General features: G+C 40.5%; 1 protein-coding gene across 1 annotated transcript in view; it reads left to right on the top strand.

Moving 5' to 3' along the window:
• The window catches only part of LOC111233223 (hepatic leukemia factor-like), a 38275-nt gene that overhangs the window by 5094 nt on the left and 12754 nt on the right, over positions 1-20427 (top strand). The window contains exons 2-3 of the mRNA XM_022760990.1: positions 7021-7289; positions 8601-8796. Of these exons, the coding sequence (XP_022616711.1) occupies positions 7021-7289; positions 8601-8796 (465 nt within the window). The remainder of the gene's footprint in view (positions 1-7020; positions 7290-8600; positions 8797-20427) is intronic.

The raw sequence follows: 20427 nt of genomic DNA, 5'->3' as shown, positions 1-20427 counted from the left end.
TGTGTGTGTGTGTGTGTGTGTGTGTGTGTGTGTGTGTGTGTGTGTGTAGGGGAGGTGGGGGGATCCTATAGGCAAGAAACTTCTTAAAGGGACACTAGTGGAAATACCTCAACCAACAAGTTACTGCTGGGACATTATAGAGAAATGCACTTTTAATATACATCAAAATGGATTTTAATGTGCTATAATTGCAATGCATTTCCTATGATAGATGTTTATGTGATACTTTGTCCTGAATTTGATTGCAAAAATCCACAATCAATGCAATAGAGGAAGTATACTATTAAGTGCAACTATAAAAGCACATTTGAAGCCCCTGTTGAAATATAATGTGAATGTTGTGGTGATATAATGTGAAATACAGCGGAAATCAATAGTCGATCAATCTGTTTGTTCATGACAGTAAATTAATTAGCAGCTATTTTGATGGTAATTTCAATAAAGTTAGAAATTTTAATCAAGAAAACAGTTGGTAGATTAATAGATAATTGAAATAATCATTCAGTCAATCAGAAACCATATTAAATGTTCATTAAAGAGCCTCTGCTCAATATAAGGCTTTGCAGAAACATCACAGGAATATTACAGTAATTATTCATTGGTGTGTGTGTGTTTGTGTGTGTGTGTGTGTGCATGTGACTGAGTGGGTAGGTGTGATTGTAGACACACACACACACACACTGTTTTCACTTCAGCCTTCCTCCTTCTGGCCCGCTGGATTCTTCTATTAAACGTTTCCTTTTTGCATTTGGTGGTGAAATGAAATGATCAGGAGGAGGAAGAGGAGGAGGAGAAGGAGGAGGAGGAGGGGGAGGAGGAGGAGGGAAGAGGAGGGAGTAAAAAAAGCAACACAGTCTGGAGTGGATGCCATTAAAAATACAGCCAAAGCAGAAGCAGCAGCAGAAGCAGTCGTTTGTGTTGAATCTGATTCGTTGTTGTGTTTAAATAAAGGTTAGTGAGTGGGATTGAATTGTTTCCCATCCACCAGCTGCCATGACAAATATTAACCAGGCTGCCTCTCCTTCCTCTCTCTGCTGTGGGGATGTCATAACTCCTAGTCAGCTGCTGTCAAACACACACACACACACACACACACACACACACACACACACACACACACACACACACACACACACACACACACACACACACACACAAACACACACATACGCACACACACACACACACACACTGGTTTTGGTGGGCTTGTGAGGACATTGCATTGATTCCCTCTAGTCTCACTTTTCTGTGCACTCTCTATTTTAACCTTAAAATCAGCCATTTTCTCACTGCGAGGACAGAGCTAAAAATGTCCTCACAAGCACAGCAGGCTGTCACGTGCCAGTCCTCATTAGTATAGATGAAGTCCAATGCGTGCGTGTGTGCACACACACATGCACACACACACGCACACACACACACACAGGGAGAAAAACACACTGTCCAAAAGCGTCCTGCTGTTTGGCGACCCCTGGTGGCCTCTTGGTGTAACCGCAGTTCCTTTCTTTGGAATTTTTTTTGTTGTTGTTGCTTTGCATGAGGAGGAGGAGGAGGAGGAGGAGGAGGAGATGATGGTGAGCCCGGCTGACAGGCTCTCCATGGAGTCAGAAAGCAGCTCTGCTATAGCCCCATTGTCAGCGCTCGAAGAGCCCCTGCTCTCCTAATGATAGGTGATGCATTCAGGGGTGTAAAAAAAAAAGAAAGAAAGATGTTTGTGTGTGATGTTGCTGCATCGCCCGTGGCTCTCCTTCGCCGTTCCCTCTTCCACGATGCAGAGTCAACGTTCTTTCCCTGGCTAGCTTTGTTTGACGCCTTCGCAAACACCCACTCCCATCTATCACATCTCTCGCTCCTTCACACGTCTTTGAGTTTTTCCTCTCACACTTCCCTGTCTCATCAGATCAGTCCGTCTTCCACTTCTCTTCTGTGGCTCCTCTGCTCATTTACATTTCCTCTGGCTTTGTTTTCCTCCTTTTGCCCTGCACTCTCATCCCTCTCTCTCTTTTTCCAAACCCATTTTATTTGCATTCATCTTTTTCTCTCTCTCTCTCTCTCTCTGTCTCTCTGTCTCTCTTTCTCTCTCACTCTTTTCTTTCTCCCTCTCTCTCTTTCCTTCCCCTTTCCTCTCACATCTCTATCAAATTTACATAGATCTTCTTTCCTCTTTCCAGTCTTTCTTTTTCTGTCTCCTCGCTGTAGCATTTCTTCTTCTCTGCACTGTGGTGAGTTCCCAGGTCATCAGGCTTTAATGACTTGTCCACTTCAGTTCAAAGTGTCATCATCACTTTCATTAAGCCGTGTCACTTCCACTTCTCCCCATCAATTCCCCTTCTCTCTTCTTCTTTCATTTTCTCCTCCTGCTGCTTTTTATCAAAGGGATGTCCCCGATTCTTTTCAAGTCTTTCCTTGTCTTTCCTTTCCTTTCCTTTTCACAGCAAGGGTCAGGAGTTGAATTAAAAACCTTTGGACACAAATTAGGAATATATACCTTAAAATTACTTGATTATTGCTCTTGAATTACACTGATGAGTTGAATTAAGTGATGGATCACACATCACTGTAGCAATAGCAACTGAACGTCCCATTTCAGACTTGATTATCATAATTATTGATGCATTAATGTGTATATCACTTTAATGATGCAGCTGGTGACGGTGCGGCTAATGTTAATCATTTTATATACCGCTGTGTAGCTCGTGAATTCACCCCTGGTGATCAGTGAAGTCTTATTTTAACCTACAATAATACATCATTATTTATCGATTTCTTGTACTTTGCGTTATTAATCTGAATCTGCAAAGTAACTGGTAACTAAATTATATTTTTTAAAAAGTAGCGGAATAAAAAGCATGAAGCAGAAAGTAGATGGGGAAAATGGAAATACTCAAGTAGTCTACTCAAGTACCTCAAAGTAGTACTTAAGCACAATACTTGAGCAAATCTACTTGTTGTGGTCACATACACTCTTTGTAGCAGTCTAGCTGCAATGTTTTGATATGGAGATGCCTACAAATGCTCCATTCATGACTTCCTGTTAATATTGTAAGGTTATCGCATTACCCACGCTGTGATGCTACAGTAGAAAAAGCAGTACTACCTAACAGTAAGGTTCATATACAGTACATATCACTATGTAGTCTAACACAGTGCTTTGTAGATCTTTAAGTCTTTCTCTTAACTACATCTCTTTCACATTATTAACCCTTTGTAGGAGTTTCTACATACAAATACTTGCTTTTGCCTCAGTATACCATGTTAAAATTTTTTTACAATGACAGTGCTTGGTATCTTTTTTTTTTTTTTTAGCACATCACCTGTACGACCTGACCTTTGACACACTGTATCAACATATTGGCCCAAAAAGACATACCAATGCTCATAAAATCTGATTCGGAAAATGATGTTTTATTTACTCAAACAGAAACACACACATGCTCATTGAAGCATTTTAAAGGTTTTAATGGTAAGCACAGGTTGGAAATGTGAATATGTAATGTTAAAATAGAGATAGTAAAATGTTATATCATGATAAATCAAGGTATATACCACTATTTACATCAAAAAGCAGGAGTAACCACAGGCATTTTATTTACTCTGTACTCTTATTAACAGAGTGTGAAGGGTTCCTGAAAAGTGCAAAGTAACATAAAAAAGGTACAATTTCGTTTCCTTCATTTCCCCCCAAAACCCTCCAACTCAGAATGCCACATGAACAGTTAAGCATGTGTTTGCCATCTTGCTTAGTCACCGGAGACAAGCTAACATTAGGTACAAAACAGACTATCCTACCTTATTACATAATAGCATTTTAAACTGCTAGCATCGCTCTTCCAGCAGCACCACAGCTGTTTTATTTAGCCTGTTGAGTCTATTTTATTTAATGTGCAGAACTAGAGCATCGAGCCAAAACATTGAGCACTTGTTGTAACTGACAGACGACAAAATGGAAGTGACTGGCGAGCAAGTGGAGCTGTGCAGCGAAGGTGTTTGTGCTTGTTTGTGGAGAAATGGCTCTTAATCATGAATACAATCGTAATCTGTGCGTTCAGTCTGAGTTTTGTAATGAATACACAGGAGATTGAGGAGAAACTGGCAGGCAGATGATGATGTGGACGATGATGATAACAGAGATTATGACGGACATGAATACGGTGGCCTCGACTCTCTGCTCTGCTGTTTTCCTGCTGTTTTCCCGCTGTAATCTTTCATGTCTTCATGTTCTTTAATCCCTTTAAATTTAAATTTCCGGCCTTCCTCGTTGCTCTCCCTCAGCCTCTGTAGCTTGTTCCCTCTTTCTCATTACTCTCTCTGGCTCTGTCATCCCAGCCCAGTTAAATATGCTCTTTTATTACTATTTTATTGGGTTTTATTATTCAGTGTGCCATTTATTCAATATGCACTTTTGCAGACACAATTCTTTAGAATAATATTACCAAAGGATCAGAGAACAAAACAATCACTGTAGCTTTTTCCGTACAGTGTTTCAATTAAATCAGGTTCATGTTTTATTTGCAGGATTTCCTTTTATTTTTTTCTGCTGATGGTTTATTGATGCCTGAAGTTTGTATCTATCTTTCCATTGCACTCCCTCCCTCACTGTGGGGGGGTCAGAGTGCAGGGTCAACTTTATCTATGGATGCCTTTTAATGATTGCAACTAAGTGCTTTGCAGAAAGCAAAGGACAGAAGCTGGTGTTCAGTAAACAACAGTGCAGCCTCTGGAGCTGTTTGTTGATGCTTGTTTGTCTTTTTAAATGATTATCTGACATAGTATTCACACAATTGTAAATGCATTATTCCTCCTGTTTGAGCTCCAGCAGAAGTCTCATCAGTCAGATATTCTTGTCTGCAGATAAATGCAGGAACACCTCATGGATCTGGAGCTGGAACAAAGTGATTGAAGGGTGGTCTGTCCATCTGATTTTACCCCAAATCAGTCACGTTTTTTAGTTTTTTTTTTTTAAATTGAAACAAATTAACAGAACAAGGTCCAAGAAAAGAGCCAGAGCTTGTGGAACCAAATGTCCATTTTGTGCCTTGCTCAAGAGCTCTCAGAGGGCAGTTCAGTCTCATGGTGGTCGTGCGTACCAGCAGTGTGACCAGGTGCACGACAGTTATTGTATTTGTACAATAATTCAAGTATTTGACTAATGTATGATCAATGATACTAAAAACGTGATGATAATTCAGTGTGTCATAGCGTCATAGTTTTTCGTGACAGTAAAAGGGTATAGAGCTGAATTGTCACCAGTAGACGTGGTGTGCACCATGTCACAGACCTTCAGCCCTCGCTGCCATTTGCAGGTTAAAAACAAAACCTTTGGTGCTTTACACTCTGGATTCTGAATGTTCGATGTCTTTTTGCAGTTATCTGGTTTTTGGGCATTTGGTAACGCTGCTCGGTGTCCATGTTGCATAGTCTCGTATAATGATGAATAATAAAACATAACATCACAGTAGTCTAAGTCGGCAAGAGTAATTACAGTTACACAGAAATAAGAAGCAAAATCCCTGAGTGTATTGAATTGAACTGGAGAAAATAATGTGTTATGACGTCCTTCAAAAGTCACATAAGCTGTGTTCCAATTCAGGCGCTGCATCCTTTTCGGAGGACGCGGTCCACGAAAGGTCTGGCCTTCATAGCTGTCATAAACCGCGAAGGGTGAACTGAAATAGCCTATGGATAATTTTCGCTTTGTGTCACCATGTGCAGTAAAGCAGGGCTCCTGTCACCTGGCAACCTTGATCACACATGACTTTTTTTCTTTTTTAACAAAAACATGAGGTTTCAAGACTCTTGGTTTTTTAACAGTTGCCCCATTAGCTGATGAACTGAGCTGAAACCCAGTACTCACATTTAAAGGTGGCTCTGTCATATTGTTTTCATTACTGGTGTGAAATCAATTTTGGGATAAATTGGGCCACGAAATGTCTACCTGTCAGAGCCTTCACTGCCTGAGAAAAGAAAAGTACATTTTTCGGTTGCGTTTGAAGGAGCCTTCGAAATCGGGACAGCGTAGTCGCGCCACAGTGATGCAATCAGTCTTCAAATGCAGCCTCCAAAGATGCGGCTCTTGAGGGACAAGCTTTAGTCTCCCTATAACACACACTGAATGCATTGAACAGACAGTAAGGTATGGTAGCCCTGTGTTAACTCACATTGGTGCTGGAAGAAAGAACGCTTGTTTGTAGGTGTACATAGAAAACAAATGGCACGGTTGTTTTTGATGTGCATCACACACCACCAGTGTGTGTTGCCCTTAGGGGCTCAAACCTGGGACCATCTGGCTACCAGACATAACTTTAAGCACTTAATTGAAGTACGGTGTGTGTAGAAATATTTCCAAATAATTATTTCTCTCAAAACTTTAATGTGTTTATAACTGTACCAAAGTAGTGATATCATTTATAGTTGCGTATCGGTGGGGGAAATACAAAAACTGCTTACATGCATATTTCTTACTTTCTTTAGTTCAGGGTCAATTAATCACAAAACCTCTTATTACGAATCTTGAGTTATTTTTTAAAGTAAAAAAAATGTTTTTAAAATGTGACATTTTTTTCTAAATAGTGTTGGAATAAAAGGCAGAATTAGTTTGACAAGTGCTTCACGTTGGGTTTCATTCTTACATCAATAAATCATTGCACTGGATTAGTCTGAGGACAGTTTAATTACAGTAAACTAATGAGTGTATTGTGGATGAGATTATCAGCCTTTCACTGCACAGTTAGACTCACATTTAAAATCTGCTGGATTGTTCTGCTGCACAAATGTAAATATATTCACCCTCCGATACTAAAACTTGTTCCATTTCCACATTTCTAACTGCATAGTTTCACGTTATCTTATCTTGTCAGACTGGATATCAGTTGTCATTGGCTCTTATCTTTCCTCTTGCCCTTCAACACAAACATAGAGAGCGGGAGGAACGATAAGTGTTGTTACCCTATGCGGTCAGAAAAAAATTCAAAACATTGCCACAGCTTAATTAAACAAACTCTTTATCCTCCTTCTCTACAGACAAAGACAAGCCCTCAGACTCTGATGAAGACTCAATGGGTGTTAACACCGGAGGGCCTGGTGGGGTGGGAGGAGCCCCGGGCTCTGGCGCCCTGCGGCCCAACTCCCAGTCAGCCTTCCTGGGCCCTCTGCTGTGGGAGAGGACCTTGCCGTGTGATGGAGGCCTGTTCCAGCTGCAGTACATGGACCTGGAGGAGTTCTTGACCGAGAACGGGATGGGCATGCATACCAACGGACCCAGCTCCACAAGCGCCCAGATCCCCTCCCAGGTAAAGCTGACGAAGACCAAAAGCTTCACAAACTTTACTTCAACCTGCAAGAACAAGATTTATTTTATTTTACAAGGTACAACTAGAGTATAAAGCTAAACAAGGAACACAGTTAAAAGCAAAAGACATTGCTCCTACTGGATGAGCACTAAATACTGACACATATTTGAATACACATATATTGTATTTACCCCCAAAATAGTCCCACTATACAGTTCAAAGGCATGTCAAGATTATTGGCAGCAAAATATGAGCGAATCTGCTTGCAAGCCAGTGAGTGACATTGGTTTGTTTAGCCTTCAGGGCCACAAACGTCCATCCAAATGTGACCTGTTTTCTGTCCTCAAAGTTGTGCAGCAACAGTTGACAGACTTTGCACAAATTTATATTCAGTAAAATAAAAGATAAAAATCTCACAGTGAGCAGCTGAAAACCACTGGTTAGATAGAGAAAACCAATCATTAGCTTGTTAGGTCCCAGACTAGCTAGTTAGCTTGCTTGTTAGCGGGTTAGCATACTAGCTTAATTGCTCGCAAGCTAGTTAGCTTGCTACTTAGCACTTAGCTTACTAACTAGCTTGTAAACTAGTTAGCTTGCTCATTAGCAGGTTAATTTACTATCTTGCTCTTAAGCTAGTTAGCTTGGTTGCTAGAAAGTCAGCTCGTAAGATAGTTGGCTTGCTTTTTAGCAGGTTAGCTTACTATCTTGCTTGTACGCTAGTTAGCTTGCTTTCTAGCATGTTCATTACCCTGTGTTTATATCATACAGACTGTAATCACAAGCAGTAGAATGGGAAAATAGTTCACACCAATCTTGTCGTTGCATTTCTCAGAATTTCTTACGGCAATGGTAGCTCCCTCTCGACAAAAAGAAAGACAGATGTGTCACCAGACTGACGGCATAATGACTGAAAATCTAACATCACAGGTAGTCAAACAAAATCCAGCTGTAGTATTCATGCCATGTCTTCTCAGAGCACTAAGGGTCAATAACAGTTTGCCCATCATTTCAAAACAGAAAACCATTGTCTTCACTTGGCATCGCTCAAAATGTCAACAAGAAGCCCTGTTGTCTGGGCCAAAGATGACATTTTCTCTCTTAAGTTGAGATCTGTAATCTCTTATGGGTGGAGAGGTGGCCATGTCCAACACCTGAATTTAATTTGAGTAAATTGGATGAATCCATAGCAGCTCGGTTAGTAGGGTTTTTATGCAGCTCTCTGTTCTCCATGTTGTGATTTAGACTAATGACACAGTTCACAGACTTTTGAAGAAGAGGTTTTATTTTCATTTTTCTGGTTTCTCCTCCCAGAGTTCCCAGTCAGCGGTCCCCAACCAGAGCTCCCAGTGCCCTCCCACCTCTCCTCCACCCTGCTCCTCCTCTTCCTCCTCCATGTCCTCTTCATCCTCCTCTTCCTCACTGCTGGGACTGGAGACTGTTCAGCCACAGCCACCACCACCACCTCAACAGCAGCAAAGCATGATGGGAGGACCTGAGTGTCTACATGGTGAGTGATTGTAGATTTTCAAAACATCACAGCAGTGAGCTCAGAGGAATCTGGGGGCACAGTCAGCCAGTCCCTTTTTAATTGAATTTGACGAGTTAATACATTGTTCACTGGTTATTTACTTCATCAGTGAGTCCAAAGACTATCAAACAGGAGGAGGTTGTAAGAGGAAATGGTTTGGTATCTTTAAAATCTTAAAAATGAATAGAAAATAAACAACTTCCTTGTTAGAAATGAAAAATCTTTTCTTCCTGTAGCTCACAACAGCGAGATTAAAACTAAGGTCACGAGAGAAGGAGACAGTTCTGCGGCAGCTAATGCAGTCAGACACGTATGAAGCTGCAATATGCAAAAGCCTCAATGTGATCTGGCAGTAATGAGGACACAGATCTGATACATTAAACCCAGTTCAACCGTTCGACTCCTTCAATAATAACCAGAGTAGGATTGTCTCTAATTATATCCCCGTGTGATAAATGGCTGACGCGCTGTTCTTAGGCCCTCCACGGTTCTATCCACCAGCCTGTTTTCACTCGTCATATATTCATAATTTATTGTTTCCTCTCTCTGCTGCCTTTGATATGAACCAGAGCTGCCACAACATCAGAAGTGCCTTTCTAGCTGTCCGTCTGTCTGTCTTTGTCTTATTTATTATTTTTTTCTCTTTTGGAGATTTCACAAGTCTGACAACTTCCAATTCCGACTAATTGAAACCACAGAGCCATTCTTGATAATGCTGACGGTCGTGTTTTTTGATTCCTGTGAACCACTGAGTGAATAACCACAACTAATTTCATGATGATTTATTGAAGACAGACTGCCACGTCTCTGTAAATGTTAATTGATTGCACAGACATTTAAAGGAAGGATAAAACAATATGTGGACGAGTGCGTGAAGTAGACGATTGGCGACCAAACTTTTTTTTTGTGTGGTCTGTGTTTGAGTTGTTTTAACTGTTTAAACTTATTTTGGGAATTTTATCTTGACATGAAAGTTTTACTGAATTGAATCAACTGAGAGAGACTTGTTTGATCATATTTTATATATTCAAGTGAAGGCAGAGCTGTGTGAGTGTGTGTGTACGTAAAAATAGGTACCTATCTGTAAAGCTGCAGCCAATCATGATACAGTTAGGCTTTAAGTGAGTTTTCTGGAGACAAGTACTTGATTAAGGATAAACTCAGTGGGGCTGACTCTTTACAAAAAGTCAAGTTTGAAGGAATTTGAACTGGTGCATAATTTATTCACACTAATTTGAAGTAAATGGGCAAAGCTAAAAGTAAATTGAAGAGTGACCACTGCTGGACACAAGGAAAACTAGTTTTTGCTCAGTGACTATACATATTGAATTCTTTCTGGATGTTTGAATTTTAAATATAAAGTGACAGCCCTAAAATGTATGTATCACATGTCCCTTCCCTCGTTGTTGTCTCAATCTTTGTAGAGCCATATGAAAGCATTAAGGTGGGACTGTGAGAGTGAACCAAAGCAGTAAAGATCAGAGCCGGAAAACCAAACGAAAGCTAAAAGACACTAAAACGCATTGTAGAGCTGAGAAAAACTGCAGATATGGATGATTATTGTATGTGGGTTCATCGTTTTCACCTCATACAGTCATTTGATCCATTGCTAATATAAAAATATCGATTAGTGCAGCTTTGAAACACTAGTAGCTAGCTATCTTACAAAGTAGAGAAGAAGGAGATGAACATAATGTTGGTTAACCTCACCTCTGTTAAAGCTGCAAAACTACAAAAATATATTTATAATGAAATTGTGTAAAATAAAAACAAATTGTAATCCATATCTTCCACTTAAATTTCTCCTTTACTAACATTAACATCAGCTTCCTGCATTGTATGACAATATTTAGAATAAATATTTGTATCTTCATTGAAGCTGTATGAATTCTTTACACACATTGCTCCAAAATTCTGCCTGATATATTCGGTAGCCTCTGAAAGTTGTCAAGCTCTTTGAGAATGCGAAATAAAGTTCTGCAGGTTTGAATAGATTTGGCTGCACAGAATAACTGTGTAAAGATAAGTTTTCCCGTGGGCACTTTAAATTTAAAGGGTTTTGTTGGTAGACATATTTGTTCAGAAACCTTTGCTTGACTCGGTTTTGATCATGTAGCGAAAATCAGCTCCGTACTTCATGTTTTTTTGTTATTCATACTTAAAGCTTTCACGCACTTTTCAAAAAATTTGAATACTATGAGAGTGCAGGATGAAGAGTTTCGACTCAGCTGGAGGCAGAGAGAGAAGAAGAAAAAAAAACAGAGAGAGAGGCTGTAAGGGAGGGAGAAAGAGATAAATTGCCCAGCAGGATCAGATTCTGAGAAATCTTACTGGGACATTGTGTTTATCTTTTTTCTTCCGAGTCTTCAACAATAAGAGAGGAGATGTTTCACTGTGAAAACGAGCTGTGGAGTAGCTTGAAGAAGAAAATAAAACACAAAAAAAACTGTTGGAAAATGAGACACAGAGAGAAAGAGAGATGCATGAAAGAAAGCAGCAAAGCTTCAGCCTGGATAGAGCTGCTATACTGGATACTGCTGCGAGGCTCTGACTATGTGTGTGTGTGTGTGTGTGTGTGTGTGTGTGTGTGTTCGTGTTCATATCTGCTCTCTGTGCTTCTGTAAGTGTCTATGAATATACACCATCCAGTGTGTGTTTTTGTGCGTGCATTTATGCCTTTAGACGTGCACATTTCTGCTTGTGTGTGTGTGCACTGAACTTTGAACGTGCATATCAGAGTGTCCTCTTTGTTTCGGCATTTGCATGCAACTGTGTAGGCTTTAATGTGAACATACTTTCATCTGTGTGTGTGTGAGTGTGTGTGTGTGCGTGTGTGTGTGTGTGTGTGTTTGTGTGTGTGTGTGTCTGTGTGTGTGTGTGTGTGTGTGTGTGTGTGTGTGCTCTTTACTCTGAATTATAAACACGTGACTGGGTTGAGCATGATGCATTCAGCCAGAAATCCCTCAGGTCGTTGTGGAGCTGAAGTGTTACTACAGAGCTGCAGAGAGGGAGAGAGAGAGAATCAACCAGAGAGATAGATGGAAAATAGACTGGAAATAATAATCTGATCCACATGCACATGTTTTAGTTTGATTTTAATTCATTCTGGGTAAAAAGGAGAACGGCTCAGAGGGAAATGGATGCAGCTGTGGCTTTATAAGACACTCAGATGACATTTTTCACCTGTTTGGTCCCTAAAATGTTGTAAATTGCAAATATTTACATGAGTCAGGATGCAGACTGAGGTCGTCAGTGGAAAGTGGTCAAAATGGATGAAAACCGCATCAATAAAACAATTACTAAAGCAGCTGTTAGGTAACTGTAACTGCAAGAGCGATTATGTTTTCCCTTCTTTTCCTTACCTCACAAAGTCAGACCCTGGCAGGCTCAGTTTTTAGCCTGAAAATCGTCCTCTGAGAATCATATGAGCCCAGGAGCAGGACTGAAACAGTGCTTTGATGTCATTCACTGTCTCCCAAAACCCCCAAACCTTGTGAATAAAGCTCATAATATTTAGTAAACTTTCAACTAGATTTTGCGTCCGCACAAATCCTAATGGTTGTGTTTTCTGGTGGAATGAGGAAGAGCCTGAAAGCCTCACCACAGTCACTACTGCCACACTTAAGAGAAAACATAGAGGAAATGAGACAGACAATACTAATGAGCCTTTGATCACGTCTGTTAAATGTGTCATGTAATATGTATGTAAAATAGTTCATGGTGCAGATGGTATTTTAAGAATGTTTTTCATCTATATTTTTTTCTATGTTTTATTGACGATTTCCTGCCTTTTCTCTTAAAAAACATAATTTATGAGCAGATATTCAAAATCAATGTTCTGGCTTCAAAATGAAACATGATTCCCCAACTGGGTTTTCTATTTTACTTTGTATTATTCAGAAATTGATTTTTGCTGGATAATTTGGAAGAAATTCTAATTTTGGCTTTTTCAAATTTCTGTTAGCCCAGTCAGAGACACGTTTGTCCTGTCCAGTGTGTGAAGAGTTCATGTCGATGTTTCAGTTCGTTACAGGAGAGAATTTGTCAGGTTTAACTTCGATCCAAAGTCATTTTGGTGAACACCCACTGATGATGCTCTCGATGCTCACTGAGCCAGAGAATTGATAAGTTAAAGGAAGATGACCATGGGACTAGGGATGATGGGAGGATCATAGTCTATAATTCAGACTGATCTATTTAAAATTGTGGTTCTGCAATGCCTTTTTTCTCTGTAAAGAACAATCCTTTGTTTCATTGGCTCAAGGTCATAGATAATGAATCATGAAACACTTACAAGCGGATAGAAGGAACCAAAATGAGTTGGGCTCAGCCTTAGAGATAGGGTGAGGTGCTCGGACACCCTGAGGGAGTTTTGAGTAGAGCCTCTGCTCCTTCATGTGAAAAGGAACCTGTTGAGGTGGTTCGAGCATCTGAAGGATGAGTCCTTGGTGCCTCCCAGTGGAGGTATTGCAGGCTCGTCCAATTGGTAGAAGACCCCGGAGCAGGCCCAGAACATGCTGGAGGGACTATATATCTCATCTGGCCTGGGAACGCCTTGGGATCCCCCAGGAGGACCAGGAAAATGTCACTGGGGAGAGGGACGTTTGGGATACCTTGCTTGGCCTGCTGCCACTGTGACCTGACCCCAGATTAAGTGGTTGAAGATGGATGGATGGATCATGTAGCACCTTGTTCAAATCAGGCTGCAGCTTCGACATTTCTAGGTCAATTCACTCAGTCAGAAACCTTCCCAGTGTCACACTGGCCACCGGGCATTCTGGGACAAATCCCGGTGGGCTGCTGCATCAGCAGGCTGGTATACAATCAAAAAAATCCATAAAGTTTTTCCCAGTGCTGTCAGTCTTTTTACCCTCGCTGTGTACCTGTCATTCAGGGTCAATGGACAAATCCAGGACTGAATTTCTTTCCCCGTCCAACCCTGAACCTTCATAACCAAAACCAGATTTTTAGCCTCAGTTTCCCATGAGCCTGTGCATCATGGAGGATGCAAGAACTCATTGAACTGTGATGTGAAAGCATCTGCTGCACTAGTTTTTCGCAGCTATTACAAAGTCGACCTTTGGGGATGATCAACCACTAAACAGAAGAAAGAGATTGCTGCGACTTAAAATCTACATCAGACATATAATTTGATGAATAAATAAAATAAGTTTGACTCACTGATGTCATCGGTTTGACACACGTGAGAAGCTGCACCTGGAGGCACCTGGAGATAAATCCCACCCAGATTTAATCTGTTAGTCTTTTGCTTGAGGCTGATCTGTGCTTTACACTTGATGGGAATCTGCTCAGTTTTTACAGACACATGAAGAGACTGACAGTGAAAGCAGAAGTGGTGAAGTTTGAGTGGGAAGTACAGACAAAAACAAACAAGCAGATATATGAGAGAAAATATGGCTTCTATACATTTATAGAAACTTAAACAGGCAAACAGACCAGAGTTTACACACAGCAATTAAATTCAGAACTGTATTTTTTAAAGGATGCTTACATTTGATTTGCTTTGATTTATTTATGGCCTGGACAAGATTTCAGGCCTCATTATTTAATTATGTTTCATCCAAAGCTGAATCTTCAGTGGGGATAGGTTGATTTTGTCTGTGTGAACAACCACAAGAAGCTAATCTGAATGGAGCTCAATATCCCAAACGTATTGTAGTTAGTTGCTTTAGGTTTGCTTTATTTAACAGGATTTTAGCCATGTATCCATTATTTCTGACTTCTTACACAAATACTTTACAACACACTTTCTACTACCTGATTGAATCCTAATAGCTCCAAACCAAAATGTGAACAAATATGGCAACAGTTGCTTGTGCAGCAGCATTCTGACAGATGTTGACAGAGTTTGAGGTTGAGTACTGGAAGGAAGCTGATACTCTGATGTAATGCTTTTTGGTTTGAAAATGGATATACAAATGGCATTTTCTAGAATGCGATGAGTCTTTTTTTTAGTCTTACTTCATTTGTCTTGTCACTAGCACAACATATACAGGTATGTACATGCTTTGTTAGTTGTTGAGAGTTAAGGCATATTCACAGTGCAGAAAACTGGCTTCTGCAAACGCCTCTTCCATTATTGTGTATGTGGTGTATTGTGGCTGCTCTGCACAGATATCCACAGTTCAAGCTGAAACTTCAAATTTGTTGAACTTTGCCCGGAGCTGTGCTGACTTTGTGGGCACAGTCCGTCACTGTATTGGCTGTCCATTGCTTGGACTGAAAGATGCATGAGAAAGTGGTTACTTGTGTTTCTGAATTTCCAGAACTGTACAATTACAATCTGGGAGACCAGAAAAAAAGATATTTGCTTAGCAAGATGTCAACATGCAGATACAACCGCCAGATTTTTTCAAAAAAACATGGTTAAACATGGTTGGAGTCTCTGAAACATAGTGAGCTACTGCTATCAACTTGGTACAGCGCCACCAGGAGCTCCAGAGATGTGACTACTGCACCAACCAACACTCAGCGCATTAAGACACTTGTTTTTCATCCATAAAACACCTTTAGCTAAACCATGCTACTTATGTTAGCCTAGCTCAATCGGTAGGCATCTTGGTATGAACAACAAAAGAGAACAAAGAAATGAGGATCGAATAGGAACTATGCGTCCACATTGATGGATAACATTATTTTGACAAAACTATCCCGACTCAAAGTCCACTTACCAGCTTCTGTAGCTTTTAACCATATCACCCTGTCGTCATCAGCAGATAGAGTTTGCTCAGTTGTTGCTCTGTTGGATCTGTTGACACGTCAGTTGAGCAGCTTTAAACCAGCCAGACTGCACGTCAACACCCATCCATCTCTTTGACAGCTGAGCCAATTCCAATGACAAATACAGATATACAACATGCAGCTAATATCGGCCAATATATGTCAGACTTGCCGATTTATTAATTTAGCTCTGGTTGAAAGCTCTGGAAAAGCAAGTAAGTGGTCCCTGAGTTGGGATTATTGCCAAACTACTATTTCCAAAGTAAAAAATGTTTTTGTTGTGTTATGTTTCTGGACATATTTACATAAAAAAATTCCAACTTTTAGCAAAAGCGTCACTTATGTGCAGACGTAGAAAACACTGAAATTAAACATAAGAGGCTATAGTATAGTCAAAGGGCCTGAATCTTGCTGCAGTGCTTCATCACAAGGGCTTAGATTTATAAAGAGGTTGCAACAGTAGTGACAGCTTTTTGACCCATAATCCAACCAACTATTAGATTTTATTGTTTACATTTCTGTTCTTTCCACTGCTGAACCTAAAATATACCAAAACGTACGCAGAAAAAGACAGCAGTCAAACTACTGCAGCCTGTACTGTTCAACTGCAGTCACTTACTCTTGCAGATTTAAACACAGATTAGACAACCCTTGGCCTCAAGAACAATATATATGTTTTCTCCTTTAAAAATACAACGGCTTCCCCTCAAACAGACACCAAATACCAGCGTCTAGACCAGAGGAATCCCAAATAAACCGGCTAGTGAAACAAGACATACATCAACAGTTTAAATCTGACATACACGTATTAAAAAACGAGTTTAGCTTAATCTGGACTGTGCATTGTTTAGGAAACGAGCTGACGTCCTGTCTCTTTAAAAGAAGAGAGTGCAGGGATAATGCCACGCTGAGGCATTCAGTGATTTAACATTCAGGGCTGTGATTAATCCTGGTGAGGGAAGGGTTAAACAAGACACTGACTCTGCACTCTGTAACACTGCACAGAGAGGGAGAGAAAGTGTGTGTGTGTGTGTGGGGGGGGCTTCTGGAGGGGGAGAGCAAGAGCCCAGTCAAGAGTGTTCGCTTTGCATGTTTTGAAACCTCTCTCTCTCTCTCCCTCTCTCTCTCTCTCTCTCTCTCTCTCTCTCTCTCTCTCTCTCTCTCTCTGTCTCTCACACGCTCGGGCCATGTGCGGCTGCCACCTCACGTGCCGCTGCAGAAAGTATTGGAGCGAGAGAGCCAGCATGCAAGAGAGAGAGAGAGAGAGAGATCAACGACAAGGGAAGGGAGGGGCTGGAGGAGGAAAAAGAGAGCGAGGAAGAAGGAAAGTGGAGGGAGATAGAGAGAGAGAGGAAGCAGTGGAGATTACAGAGCGAATAAACACTGAGGACGAAGCAAAGAAGGAAAAAAGATACAGAGAGGAAGATTTTGAATAGAATTTTAAAAGTGATCTTTATTTATCAGAATATATACTATTTAAAAAGAAGATAATACATGTACAAATTCACCATATCAGCATGTGTAATAATAAATCTGTCCTGTGCCAGAGAGGCAACATCAGTTAAATTAGAAACCACCCAGGTCCTGGATTCAACAAGTCCTCCAACCTGAGCCACAAAATCCTCCTTCCAAAGCTTTGATCTGATTCGATCTGATGCCCTTATTGGCCGTTCAGCATCACTTGTTAGCACCTTCTAAAAGCGCAAATGACCTTTTTAGGAAATTAATAATATGACCTTTATTTGGCTCAGACACCTCTACGGTTAAATGCAGCACACACCGGTGGCATGTTGTTTGTGTAGGGAGGCACTACTGCCCTGTTTCTCTCGGTGACGTGTGTTCGCTCTTTGAAAAGAATCTGAATCTGCATCTATTTATTCAGTCTGAATGTTGCATCCAGTGTATGTGTGTGTGTGGGGGTGTGTGTGTGTGTGTGTGTGTGTGTGCGTGTGTGTATGTGTGTGTACGTGTGTGTGTGCACACTTACGGGTGTCAGTTGATGCATGACAACACTTTAAGGTCATGTCCAGACCTCCGTGACGCACTCCATTGGTGAATCGACTACATGCAAGTGCACATTCCTTTTAGCTTACTCTGTAATATGAACAGAATAATCCTTCCATCGACCTGATGATCATGAAGATGGAGGACGAAATGATTGTGGATCGATAAGTTTACAGAGTTGTAAATCCCAGTCTCATCGTATCATGAGTTGTTTTCTGATAAACCTTCGTACTCATGAATCTGTAGCTCAAACTGGCCTAGATCATATGTCATGGTCTCACCTGTACCTGAAGCAGCTTGCAGGTTTTCATGGAGTGGACAGATTATGTCCAGGCAAGTAAAACTACTTGGTTATGGTGAGGGAAAGATTGTGGTCATGTTTAAAAGAACGCAGAATGCAGTTGTTATTCCTCCGCACGGCGAGGGATTATTTTCTTGGGTTGTCCGTCTGTACGTCCCATCCTCACAAAGGTGAGATATCAGTAAAAATTTCAGTCAATAGTAGGGATGTCCTGATCAATTTTCTTTTGCTGATCTAATATTTATCTACATCTACATAATACATCTGCGCAGAGCACCAAAGAACGTCCATATTAAAACCAGAACAGCAGTGAACTACAGGGTTCCTTTGATTCTCCTGCTTTAGTATGTTGTGTTGTATTTGTGCAGAGCAGCGTCAGTGTAGATCTGCTTTAAAAGGAAGCTTTACAGTGGAGTTAGAAAATCTCTTTTTAGCCACAGAACAAACAAAATGCTGAAGTTCAAATGGAGTTTTTTCAAACAGCAGCAGCACTATAGAATTACCTGCAAAATCTCGTAGAATGTGGCGGCCTTCTTTACATGTCTGCTCATGTCATGTGTCCAGGGGGCCAGCGTCTCATAATCTGATCTGACCAAAGGCAGAGAGAGAGAGCAGTGATTTAGAAAGATGAGGGAGAGAGAGAGAGAGAGAGAGAGAGAGAGAGAGCGAGAGAGAGAGAGAGAGAGAGAGAGAGAGCGAGAGAGAGAGAGAGAGAGAGAGAGAGAGCGAGAGAGAGAGAGAGAGAGAGAGAGAGAGCGAGAGAGAGAGAGAGAGAGAGAGAGAGAGGGAGAGAGAGAGAGAGAGACAGAGAGGCGAGGACACTACTATCTCCACACTGTGGTGACATAACTCCCAGTCAGTGTGTTGACATAAGGAACAAGCCTCCTGGGGTGTGTCACCTGGACTGAATTGTTTCTGGTTTGTGTGTGTGTGTGTGTGTGAGTGTTTGTTTTGCACACTCATGTGAATGTGCACGTGCCTGACAGTGTGTTTGTTTGTGTGTGCAGAGGGGAGTCCGAGCCTGCCAGGGTGTGTACATGAACGTCTGTGTGTGTGTGTGTGTGTGTGTGTGTGTGTGTGTGTGTGTGTGTTCAGTGTCTGACGGTGTAACTGAAATGACAGAGACAAAAACCAGATGTTGAAGATACTGTTAAAAAAAGATAAAAATAAAATCAGAGTGTGGTTTAAAATGATCATGTTTATGAAAATGAATTTTTATGAAACATTTAAGATTAAAATAAATTTCTTTTACATAATGATTATTGAAAATTAATATAATTTGATGTAGAAAATAATGTGTTTGTGCTTGTTCGTATCATAAACAGCCATCTGGTACATCTTTAAAAAATACAATTCACTATTCAAACTAAAAATGAAAAAATTACATAAAAAACCATGGTGTCCATCTGCAAGCATGTGCTTCAGAGTGTGTATGTGTGTTAATGTGTGTGCATGTAGGTATGAGTGGTGCTGAAACCATTAGTAAATAAGACGACTAATAGAATATTAATCAACATATTTGATAAACAACTGATTGTTTAAGTTTATCAAGTAAAAAGGGGAAAAATTATTGAAAAGATTTGTTTCTTCAAGTTTTATATTGTTGTAAATGGAATTTTTAAAAGGTTGTAAACTGACAAGGAGACACAACTACACACTGTTACAGTTCACAAACTAAAAATGGTCAATCAATCAATCAATCAATCAAAAGAAAGTTAATCAATAATGGAAATAATTGCTGTGATCAGAGACAGATCTTCCATGTTCTGAAGGTGATGTGATGTGTTGAAGACAGAGGCAGAAGTTAAAGATAGCGGCAGACAGGAGCAGTGCTGAGGTGCTGGAGGGCCCGCCTCAGTGTTTACATTACAGGGAGGGAGCCCTCCTTATGTAACACACTTCCTATATCACATGACATGTTGTGTTTCCAGCTCGTGTTTTTCTGTTTGGCACAAACAGCTGCTCACAGTTCATGTTCATGTTGTCCTCTCAGAGCTGGAGACAGAGATAGACGACACTGATCTGAGTGTTTAACTCATCACTATTAATACTGACACTACTACTGCTGCTGCTATTACTACAAGTAGTACTGAGTAGTACTGTGACTGTGATGTTAGTATAGCTGCTGCGGCTGTATACTGCTGCTGTTAGTACTTGAAACTACATACACTACTGCTGGTACTGCTGTTAGTACTGCTGCTGAAAGTGTTATACAGATAAAAGTACTATACTGCTAGTAGGCTACAATGCTAATATTGTTTTTATATTACTGCTAAAATTACTGCTATCACCACTACTACTGCTCATACTGCTGTTTGTACTGAAACCACTACTTCCAGTACTGCACGTACTACTATTATTGCTAGTATCATTAGTACTACTACTACTATGACCAATACTCATGCTAGTACTGTTATTGCTGTTAGTGCTACGAACAGTAATAAAAGTACTCACAGCAGTAGTAGAAGTAGCACTGTTATTAGTCTAAATGCTACTGCTACTACTACTGCAATGACTGTCAATAATATTTTTAATACTGCTACTACTACTGCTATTAGTACTCT

This window comes from Seriola dumerili, unplaced genomic scaffold, assembly GCF_002260705.1.
Source record: "Seriola dumerili isolate Sdu_G_001 unplaced genomic scaffold, Sdu_1.0 BDQW01000381.1, whole genome shotgun sequence".
Taxonomy (NCBI): Eukaryota; Metazoa; Chordata; class Actinopteri; order Carangiformes; family Carangidae; genus Seriola; species Seriola dumerili.
Note: the sequence above shows the minus strand (reverse complement) of the source record. Positions and strands in the feature narration are given on the sequence as shown.